Source organism: Achroia grisella, unplaced genomic scaffold (genome assembly GCF_030625045.1).
Source record: "Achroia grisella isolate CSIRO2021 unplaced genomic scaffold, CSIRO_AGI_Agris_v1 utg809, whole genome shotgun sequence".
NCBI classification, from domain to species: domain Eukaryota; kingdom Metazoa; phylum Arthropoda; class Insecta; order Lepidoptera; family Pyralidae; genus Achroia; species Achroia grisella.
Genome location: NW_026713030.1, coordinates 107,853 through 120,167, shown reverse-complemented (window position 1 = coordinate 120,167; position 12,315 = coordinate 107,853). Strand labels below are relative to the sequence as shown.

The 12,315-nt window shown below is 35.9% G+C and overlaps 1 protein-coding gene across 1 annotated transcript in view; it reads right to left on the bottom strand.

Annotated features, from left to right (window-relative positions):
• The window catches only part of LOC131851901 (putative inorganic phosphate cotransporter), a 29,427-nt gene that overhangs the window by 4,246 nt on the left and 12,866 nt on the right, over positions 1–12,315 (bottom strand). Inside the window, exons 7-9 of the mRNA XM_059202456.1 lie at positions 6,659–6,791; positions 4,717–4,841; positions 620–739 (exon numbers count right to left, since the gene is read on the bottom strand). Of these exons, the coding sequence (XP_059058439.1) occupies positions 620–739; positions 4,717–4,841; positions 6,659–6,791 (378 nt within the window). The remainder of the gene's footprint in view (positions 1–619; positions 740–4,716; positions 4,842–6,658; positions 6,792–12,315) is intronic.

The window sequence follows — 12,315 nt, the reverse complement described above, 5'->3', positions numbered from 1 at the left end:
GAGAGAGGAACACAATCAGTGAAGGTGAGTGTGCATCACTGAAACCTACACCCGGATCACAAGTCCTGGGAACTGCTCGGAGTTTTCCTCTCTGCCACACGATGGACCCGGCACCCGCACGGTGAAGTGTTCGTAATCTAAATATATATAACTCAAAGGTGACTGACGTAGTGATCTATCAACGCACAGCCCAAACCACTGGACGGATCGGGCTGAAATTTGGCATGCAGGTAGATGTTATGACGTAGGCATCCGCTAAGAAAAGGATTTTGATAATTTCTACCCATGAAAATGTTCATCCCCTATTTTATTCCCTTGGGGATAAAATATTTTGGCATGCAGGTAGATGTTATGACGTAGGCATCCGCTAAGAAAAGGATTTTGATAAATTCTACCCATGAAAATTTTCATCCCCAAGGGGATAAAATAGGGGATGAAACATTGTCAATTTCAAACCGATCGGGCTGAGACTTTGCATGCCTAAAGCTACTATGAGGTAGTCATCCCCAAAGCAAGGATGTTCATGAATTCCACCCCTAAGGGGATAAATTAACGCGAGCGAAGCCGCGAGCAAAAGCTACTCGTTTATAAAATAAGTTAAGTTAATGGGTCAACTCACCTCGTTTTTAACAACAATCCCGCAGACAAGAGGCGCGATGATTGATATTATGTTGGCCAAGAAATTCGTTATCGACATTAAATTTGCACTGAAGTTTGGCGCCAAATCTATGTGAGCCAACTGGAAGTACAAATAAATAATTAATATCTCACTATTCACACAGCGCCATCTAGTCCTAAGCTAAGCATAGCTTGTGTTATGGGTACTAGACAACTGATATAAATATGTAGATACATTTTTTTGTAAATACATACTTATTATAATAATAATAATAATATGCTCTTAGATTCTGCCCGCATTGTACGCCGGTTTCTCTCCCTGGGGCCCTGAATCCCGGCCGACTGTGCTTCTGCCGGGGGTAAGTTGCCATCTCCTCTCCTTAAGAGGGGAGATGAGATTTTTTTTATAATAATAATATAATAACATCTCAGGACAATTCACACAGCGCCATCTAGTTCCAAACTAAGCAGAGCTTGTGTTATGGGTACTAGACAACTGATATAAATACATGGATACATTTTTTTTGTAAAATACATATTATACATAGAAAATACACAGACCGATACAAACAATCATACTCATGAATACAAATGTTTTTACCGTGCGAGGAATCGAACCCACGACCATCGGATAGTAAAGCGGTGTGCTAAACCACTAGACCACCGCGGCTGCCATATTATATATAGAAACCACACAGATCAGTACTGTTTGTATTGGTGTCATATACATTAACTAGCTACTCGCCTCGACTTTGCACGGGTATACATGTATTATATATATATATAAACCTTCCTCTTGAATCACTCTATCTATTAAAAAAGCCGCTTCAAATTCCGTTGCGTAGTTTTAAAGAGTTAAGCATATATAGGGACAGACAGCGACAGCGATTTTGTTTTATACTATGTAATGATACAAGTGGTTGTACTATATGAGGAGTCGAACCCACGACCACCTGGGGGGAAGGGGATTGTTAGTAATGTGGATTGATAACCCCATTGCTAGCAATGTACCATGTCAGGTCGACCTCCACGCGGTTCCCCCTGGAAACCATCGTGTTAAATTCCTGGTGAATTTGCACGATGGGCTAACTGACCTGACCTCATGCTCATCCTATCATCCTCCACTGGTGCCCCGCCAGCGTAAACCGTTAGCGCAGGCGGGTGCACCATTCCATTATCAACCCTAAAAAAAAAACCCACGACCACCGGAAAATAGGAGCTCTGCTCAACCACCTAGACTGTCATTTGATGTCGATTAACAGTAATTAGTAGTAATTCATAAGTTCAAATTCAAATTCAAAAATCATTTATTCATGTAGGACATTTTAGCCGCTTATGAACGTCAAGTTTTTACATTTTTTTCCCTACCGTCCTTAGTCATACAATTATATAGTACCTATAGTTACGAGTTATGCGTCAAATTCAAAGTCAAAAATCATTTATTCATGTAGGACATTTTAGCCGCTTATGAACGTCAAGTTTTTCCATTTTTTTTCCCTACCGTCCTTAGTCATACAATTATATAGTACCTATAGTTACGAGTTATGCGCCAAATTCAAATTCAAAAATCATTTATTCATGTAGGACATTTTAGCTGCTTATAAACGTCAAGTTTTTATTTTTTTTTCCCTACTATCCTTAGTCATACAATTATATAGTACCTATAGTTACGAGTTATGCGTCAAATTCAAATTCAAAAATCATTTATTCATGTAGGACATTTTAGCTGCTTATAAACGTCAAGTTTTTATTTTTTTTTCCCTACTATCCTTAGTCATACAATTATATAGTACCTATAGTTACGAGTTATTTATTCATTAGTCATACAATTATATAGTACCTATAGTTACGAGTTATGCGCCAAATTCAAATTCAAAAATCATTTATTCATGTAGGACATTTTAGCTGCTTATGAACGTCAAGTTTTCCATTTTTTTTCAAATTCAAAAATCATTTATTCATGTAGGACATTTTAGCCGCTATGAACGTAAGTTTTTACATTTTTTTCTTCCTTAGTCATACAATTATATAGTACCTATAGTTACGAGTTATGCGTCAAATTCAAATTCAAAAATCATTTATTCATGTAGGACATTTTAGCCGCTTATGAACGTCAAGTTTTTTATTTTTTTTTCCCTACCGTCCTTAGTCATACAATTATTTATATAGTTACGAGTTATGCGTAATTTAGAACTTGACACTGCTTGACATATATAGACTTATCTATACATATAAATAAAATTGGAGTGTCTGTTTGTAATATTGGAATAACCGAATAACCAGACAAAATTTTTTTACAATTTTTGTCTGTCTGTCTGTCTGTCTGTTCCCGCTATCTCTGATGGACATTTTGACAGACAGACAAATTTTTTTTTTATTTTACATTTTATTTTTTTCACGTCTGTCTGTCTATACCTAAATAAAAAAAATTTGAGTGTCTGTTTAAATAACAGTTTTTTACTACATGCATACGAATATAATTACGGTAATCTCTGAATTTTTGTCTGTCTGTCTGTTTATTGCCGCTAATCTCTGAAATGGCTGGACCGATTTTGACGGGATTTTTATTGGCAGGTAGCTGATGTAATAAGGAGTAACTTAGGCTCCTTTTATTTTAGAAAAATAAAGTTATATTCCACGTGGATGAAGCCGCGGGTGCAGCTTGTCTTTATATATATTTTTTAACAATAGTTTTAAAGTACACCCTTTGTAGGCGTTAATAATAAAAAAAAGCAAAAAGGGATCAAGAGCAATATTTTCAAAGAACAAACACATTTTGTCCATTGCTGTTTCTGACAACAACATCTACCGATTATCCCGACCTTGGTATACGGTAATGTGCTTTGAATACTAAACATAAAAACATTTTTATTCCAATTCAAAATATTCTACCATTTTAACCTGAGCTGTTAGATTGTTTGATTGGTAGATTGTTAGTAATGTGGACTAATAATCCTATTGCTAGCAATGTACCACCTCAGGTTGACCTCCACGCGGTTCCCTCTGTAACCCATCGTTATAAATTCTTGGTGAATTTGTCACGGTGGTCTAACTGACCTGACCTCATGTTCATCTTATCATCCTCCACTGGTGCCCCGCCAGCGTAAACCGTTAGCGCAGGCGGGTGCACCATTCTATTATCATCCTTAAAAAATCTTTGTAATGTTGGTCTATTACAGACTCTTATGATATGTCAAATCTCCCGTCAGTTCGGAATGATTCCGAGATGAGAAGAACTGATAAGAAACTTAGTTCGTATTTTTTTTAATGTTGTACATATGTACAATAATACTATTTCATTTAAATTCAAATTTGGGAGAATAGAGTGACCACCAGAATATGCTATATAAAAATAATCAAAAAATCTAATCAGTGTTCGCAACCTGAACAGACCAGTCCACAAGCAGCACAACCAGGTTTTTTAAAAAAGAACCTGTGCTGTTACCTCTCGAATAATGAATCTTTCAAAGAGTTTTTTTTTTTTTATACTACTATGGTGGCAAACAAGCATACGGTCCATCTGATGGTAAATGGTTACCGTAGCCTATGGACGCCTGAAGCACCAGGGCTGTCACGTGCGCGTTGCCGACCCTTAAGAAACCTTAATATACCCTTCTTGAAAGAACTTCTCAGTGTAGCAGCACATAATTGGCAGGGGAAAGGCACATTACTGACAATCGTGTCAGTAATGTACTAATAACCCTATTGCTAACAAAGTACCATATCAGGTTGACTTCCACGTGGTCTCTTTGGAAACTGTGATAAATTCATCGTGATTTACTACTGGACTAACTGACCTAACTTCATCATCTTATTATCCTCCACTGGTGCCTCGCTAGCGTAAATTAGCGCAGCTGAGCACCATTCCATTATCCATAAGTAAAAGAACCAGAGCCTGAATCGAGGTTTGAACTCCTAGCGGTGCCCTCAGACTAAAGTCGCATCTATCAAGCGTGAGTTAGCCTTCAGCCGCTCCATAAGTCCTTTCGCGGGTTTGTAGTGCCATCTGTACTCGCCCCCTATCGTCCGGTGAAGCTGTAAAGGCCAACAGCATTAGAGTAGTCCGAAAAAAGCTACTGAGATGATCAGATAACTCACCAAGTACCCAGTAAAGTGGCCAGCGTTTATACCAACTGACATTGTAAGCATAAAAATCGGCAACACAACGTTTTCAGGTGTCGCATACGACAAACCGATCAGTGCTAATGCTGGACCCCAAAAACCTGAAAAAATCAATTATTATACTTAAATACTAGCTGTACACGCGACTTCATCCACGTGGAATTTAATATTACTTTTCTAAAATAAAAGAATTTTTCTAATATAAAATTAGCCTAAGTTACTCCTTATTACATCAGCTACCTGCCAATAAAAGTCCCATCAAAATTGGTCCAGAGATTAGCCGGAACAGACAGACAGACAGACAAAAAATGTAAAAAATTTTTTGTTGTATGTACCGTATTTATATTCATATGCATGTAGTAAAAAACGGTTATTTTAATATTACAAACAGACACTCCAATTTTATTTATATGTATAGATTAGTAATTGTCTTTGTGGATCTTATTTCTGAGGAGTATGATGACCAGACCATGGCAGATTTAGTGATAAAATCACTAAATTATTAATCTTTGCACGATGATAGTATATTTGATGATGTTACCAATAATAATATAATAACATCCAAATACAACTCGCATAACACCATCTAGTCCCACGGTAACCAGCTTCTGTTATAGGTACAACTGATATAAATACTGATAGATATATATATATTTAAATACTTAGAAAACCCCACACCAATACAAACAATCATACTCCTGAATACAAATGTTTTGTCCGTACAAAGAATAGAAGGTGCGACCATCGGGAGTGAAGCGGTGTGCTAAACGCTAGAGAACCAAGGCCGTCAATAAATATAAATGTGCTATATTTAATTGAATTAGGTGTTATTTTGGATTTATATTATTTTGTTTAATTCCGCTACAATTAGCATATCTGAGACCACAAATATTCGGTGTGGAAACTTGACTACCGTTACGACCTTCTCTAGTGGCGATCAAATTCCGACCGTTATTGAGTCTACACCCATATCGCGACACGTGTTTCGCCTCTGGACGAGGCATCATCAGGCGTTGAATGGAGTTCGGATGTAGCTTAGAATCCTAGTGTTGTCTCTTCGGCTACCAAACCACTGTTTGGTAGCCGAAGAGTCAACACTAGGCTTCTAAGAAAAAGTTAGTCAATAACGGTCGGAATAGAATAGAATAGAATAGAATAGAAAATCATTTATTCAAATAAACTTAATTTAAGCACTTTTGAATAGTCAACATTTTTTTAAATCTACCGCTTATTCGGAAGGTGTCTCATCACAAGAAGAATAAGCAAGAAACTTGTGTGTTGCTCTTTTAAACAATCCTTGTAAGTTCACATTTTACAAGTCGAAACGTGTGAATACAAACTACCAACCAGCACTAATTTATTTAGGCTCAAATATAAAAACACAGTAAGATTAAATCAGTCGTAGTGATAAGAGCAGACCAGTCCCTACAAGCAGCACTCGTTCACGAGTATGACGGATGGGCCAGCCATCACTGCGCTCGACTATATTTTAGGGAGCCCTATGACCCGGCCCACCAAGCCGCCAGATGTCTGGACATTTTAGTGAGCATGACTACTCATTCCACTCGACCACGTCACAGCTACAAAAATTACTATATGGTAGTTACAGTATTCGCACTTTACATGAGGATGCATGCGGCAATCAATACAAAAGCCGCTACGCTATCATATATCAAGAAAGCAGTATGAAAAATAAATTATAACGTTGTCCGCAAATAAACTTATACTTGCTATATATTGCTATCATCTATAAATTCATCTATCCATTATATATGAATTTGATCGCGATTAGAGAATGTCGTAACGGTAGTCAAGTTTCCACACTGAATATTTGAATATTGGTCTCAGATATGCTAATTGTAGCGGAATTAAACAAAATCATATAAATCTGTCAAGTAGATAAATATGATAAACTTACCAATGGTATTAAACAGTCTTCTTGTGTTAACACGACTCATTCTCTGGGTTCTTATAAGTAGATCAGAGATAAAACCGCATATGAAGCTTAGTAATGTCATCACGATATATGGCAGAGACGACAAAACACCATTCTGGAAAGAAAATACGTGCTTTCTTTGATTTGATACGAAATTAAAATTAAAAAATCATTTATTCGTGTAGGACATTTTTGCCGCTTATGAACGTAAATTTTTTATATTATATTTTTTCCTTACCATCCAGTTCAGTATATAGATACTGTGCACGATGTACCTCTTTGTTTATTATTTATGTATTTTGTCTATTATTTTATATAGAAAAATATATATGACATTGTGATTCTTGTTCTGCTAATTATTATACTTTTGTACATAATATTATATTATTGTTTCCTAAAACCCGTGTTTGCATAATTATATCTACCAGCTCCATATATATACAGTCCTTCGTTCACAGATACAATTGAGAAGAACTGGCAAGAAAATCTATTGAATTACTTATACATTTTATTTAAAAGCCAGTTTATTTACAATGTATATTTATATAGGTGTCTATGTCTAACATTAAATGAAAATCCCGTGCACGAACAACTATTGCCATGCACGGTCGACATTCAAGTAATAGTTTATCTAATATGTAGGTACTGTAATTTTAAGACATGGAAGAATAACAAATTTATTAATTATATGGGCATATATTTTTATTGATGATGATGATGATGATGATTGTTATTATTATTATTTTATTTATATATATTATATATCTCCCTTTGATGGGGAGTTAAACTTGTCATTGCGGGTGAATATCACCAAACAATGACAATTATAAAAGAAATTATTATGATGACCAAAATTTGCGGACTATTCTATTCTAGGTGTTTAGAATTACAGCTTTTTGGAGAAGTATGAAAGTAAGTGGGTGAAGCTGTAATATCTTGAGGCTAGTGTGTAGGGATGTTGGGATGACACCTGTGGACGAAATAATAATTGGCAGAGTTTTTACTGTTTCTACCTGCCATTGCAGTTTTAGTTCTATTGCCAGATCAGTATACTTAGTAATTTTTTCTGTATGTATGGATAGAAGATTATGTGTATTTGGTATTGCAATATCTATAAGGTAAACTATTTTATATTTCTTATCATGTAGTGTTATATCTGGTCTGTTGTGATGTACAGTTTTGACTGTTATTATAGTCCTGTCCCAATACAACCTACAACCGGGAGAGTCGAGTACTATCTGCGGGGTGTATTTATAGTAGGCTAATTTTTCGGTGATTAATTGATATTTAGTGCCTAAGTATTGATGTACTATTGCAGCAACCTGGTTGTGTCTAATAATAATAATAATATAATAATAATAATCTCAGGACAATTTACACAGCGCCATCTAGACCCAAATTAAGCTAGCTAAAGTGTTATGGGTACTAGATAACTGATATAAATACATAGATACATTTTTTTTTCGTAAATACATACATATTATACATAGTAAATACCCAGACCGACACAAACAATCATACTCAGGAATACAAATGTTTGTGCCGTGCGAGGAATCGAACCCGCGACCATCGGAAGTAAGGCGGTGTGCTAACCGCTACGCCACCGAGGCCGTCTGTGTTTATAATCAGATTGTGTTATTAATTTACATGCACTAGTTATATGTTGTTCTTATTATTATTATTATAAATTTTTTTACTATATGAAGATCGAAGTAACTATCATGACTAGTACTAAACTGCTACACCACTGAGGTTCACAAATAAAAAATTTCCCTTATACAGTAGGAAAACCCCATCGAATAAGACCTTCCTTTAAAAGTACTGCAATTTCAAAATCGAATTTCATAGGTCGACCTTTTGCTTGGGCGTATTGGTAGGGACGAAGAAAATAAAATTTTGAGATGAGAGCACTACCCATAGGTGGAAAACCCCAATGTTTACTGCACGTGTTACGGGCACTGTTTATAAAATAGAATATTTTATACTAGCGACCTTTTCCCGACTTTGTCCGGGGTCAACTGTTTACATAATACAAATAAAAACTATTATCTATCTATCTATAATATTCAGTATCATCATCATCATCATCGCAGCCCGGAAGACTGTCCACTGCTGGACATAGGCCTCCCCCAAAGATCTCCACGACGATCGGTCCTGTAAACTCGCATCCAATGCCTTCCAGCGACCGACCGACGATCTGGTCAAGAGACTAGATCGTCGGTCCACCTTGCTGGAGGCCTTCCCACGCTGCGTCTTCCGATATTCAGTATACAATGCAAAATTTAAGTAAAATATAAGTATAATATATATATTATACTTATATTTTACTTAAATTTTACTTAAACTTAAATTTTTTAAATATTTTACTTAAAGTGCTCGTGGTATCAACCGCGTTAAATATCAATAATAAATATAGCCTACATGTTATTCTGATGCCTAAGCTATATTACTGCAAAGTTTCATCAAAAACTGTTCAGTAGTTTTTGCGTGAAAGAGTAACAAACATCTATAGATTAATTGAAACCCTAGTTCTACAAATCCATTTCGAACTTGACCGTCTTTTCAAATGGAACATTCATACTTACAAACTTTCGAGTTTATTATATTATTATTAAGATTAAGATAGAATTTTATGTTAACTATATATCATCATTACATAGTATAAAACAAAGTCCCTGCCGCTGTCCGTGCCTATGTATGCTTAAATCTTTAAAACTACGCAATGGATTTAGAATTTTACTTAATTTTTTTTATAATAAAAGATTTTTCAAAAATAAAAGTAGTCTATGTATATAATTACATCAGCTACATACCAATAAAAGTCCGGGGCGTCAAAATCGCTCCAGCCATTCCAGAGATTAGCCAAACAAATAGACAGACAGAAAAATTGTAAAAAATATTATTTAATGTACGTACCGCATTTATATTCATATGCGTGTAGAAAAAAATGGTTACTTCAGTATTACAAACACTCCAATTTTATTTATATGTATAGACTAGCTTTCAACCATGTGAGATACAAACTATCCTAAATTTAGTAATGACATATTGTAATTAAATATTGTAATGGGTGAAAACTGTGATTGGTACAGTTTATATTAAATAATATAAATATATTGGAGTAATTGAAACAGTCATTATTAAAGTTCAAACTTGTGGCGGCGTGGTGGGTCACGTCGATGTGCTCCCTATAATATGATTGAGTGCAATGATGTTCATCCGTTATACTCGTGTACGGGTGCTGCTTGTGGGGACTGGTGTGTTAAGGTTTCGAACACAGATTTGATTTTTTTTTTTTTTTTTTTATATAGCATATGCTTTTCACTCTATTCTCCCAAATTTGAATTTAAATGAAATAGTGTTATTATAAATTGTACAACATTAAAAAAAAACGAGTTGAGTTTCTTGTCAGTTCTTCTCATCTCGAAATCATTCCGAACTGACGGTAGATTTGACATATCATAAGAGTCTGTAATAGACCTACATGAATAAAGATATTTTGAATTTGAATTTGAAAATAGACTAATAATGAAAACAAAATTATTATGTACTAGCTGACCCGAACAATTTCGTCTGCTCACTTGACATTTATCATTGTATGTAGCCCAATTCATGTAATATTTTTTTAAGTTATAGCTTATTTGTTATTGTAAACTATAAGCTATATTCCTGTAAAGTTTCATCAAAATCCATTCAGTAATTTTTGCTCGAAAGATTAATTGAAACCCTAATTCTACAAGTCCATTTCAAACTTGACCGTCTTTTCAAATGGGCTCTAAGTATTTTCAACTGTTTTTTAAAAGGCTCAATTTCGGTGTTCGCTCAATGAAATAATGTTTCGTACAAATTTTGGTACGGAACACTAATTGCTAGGATGACTTGCACTTACTCGGTTTTTCGTTGCGTGCGCCGCGTAATGGCTGAATGGCCAGCAATCAATTATAAGGGAGTTGAACAAACGAATTTTCTGATTGCGTGGTAATCACTTAATTATATATTTACGTCATCGACATGTAATAATATCAGGTAAAAAAAAACGTATAAATTGGTTTGGATAGGAAAAAGAGGTATTTTTCAAACTTTTTTTTGCATTAAAAACGTATTTTTGTGTGCTTTTAATACTAGAGCTGTGACAAAACAACTTTCAATTGACAACTGACATTTCGTTCAGTAATTATAAATCGTTAAGTATCCATAATGAGTATTTTGTTTTACCCATCACAGTAAAGGTTGAAAGTAAAGTATTTTTGCATACTTTATTTGTATGTTAAAGTATAAAGTATAATTACCAAAAATAAAGTAGGATACGTTATTATAGAGTATGGTTGGCAACCCTAATCTCAAGACAATTCACACAGCGCCCTCTAGACCCAAGTCAACCTAGCTATAGATTGTGTTATCGGTACTAGATTACTGTTATAAATACATATTTATTTATTTATTTAAAACAATACAAATTCTGTGCAAGGGGCCGTTCAAGTATTACATAAGCAGGTTTATTACAATTATTTACTTCCCCAACCACTTGTCAGCAAAAGTAAGCAAAGATCTTACCCCTTCCGCCATGCTTACGTAAACATTTTTCAATTAATGTATGGTTTTTTTAGCAAAGATGTGAGGGTTGCCATTCGTGTAAAAAAGTAAATAACTGCCGATGACCTAATCATCATCTAGACTCCCCCCTCTGGGGGGGGACTGGGGGGGGGGGCATGTCATCCAAAATAAGCATAGCACAGATTTTACAAAGGTTTAGAACCAATGTGTGTTGCCAGTGATTACTTACGGCACAGAGACGTGGTCGCTAACTATGGTCCTCGTGAACAAGCTCAAAGTCACTCAGAGGGCAATGGAACGGGCTATGCTCGGAGTTTCTGGCGGGAGGAGATCCGCAGAAGAACCAGAGTGACCGACATAGCCCGAAGAATTAGGACACTAAAGTGGCAATGGGCACATAGCTCGTAGGACAGATGGCCGTTGTGGCAATAAAGTCCTCGAGTGGCGACCACGGACCGGAAGACGCAGCGTGGAAAGGCCTCCAGCAAGGTGGACCGACGATCTGGTCAAGATCACTGGAAGGCAATGGATGCGAGAAGAGAAGAACCGATTGTCGTAGAGATATTTGGGGGTGGCCTTTGTCCAGCTGTGGACGTCTTCCTTAATGTGATGACGATGATGATGAAATTATTTCATCATCATCATCATCATCTCAGCCCGTAAGACGTCCACTGCTGGACATAGGCCTCCCCCAAAGATCTCCACGACGATCGGTCCTGCGCTGCTCGCATCCAATGCCTTCCAGCGATCTTGACCAGTTTCACAGATTGATATTTCGTATCATACTTTCTGTAACTAATGTGAATTTAGGAACTATTTGGGACTGCAAATATTTTCCCCTAGTACTTTCACGGATGAATCTTTCTTCAATCAGGTACTTAGTTTTGTAAATACATACATAATAGACATAGAAAATATCCAGACCGATACAAACAATCATACTTGTTAATAATTATTGGTACCGTGCGAGGAGGAATCGAACCCGCGACCATCAGAAGTGAAGCGGTCTGCTAAACCGCTAGACCATCGAGGCCTTCAAAAGATTACATATAATTTCTAGAAATGAACTTAGGTTTTCATGAATT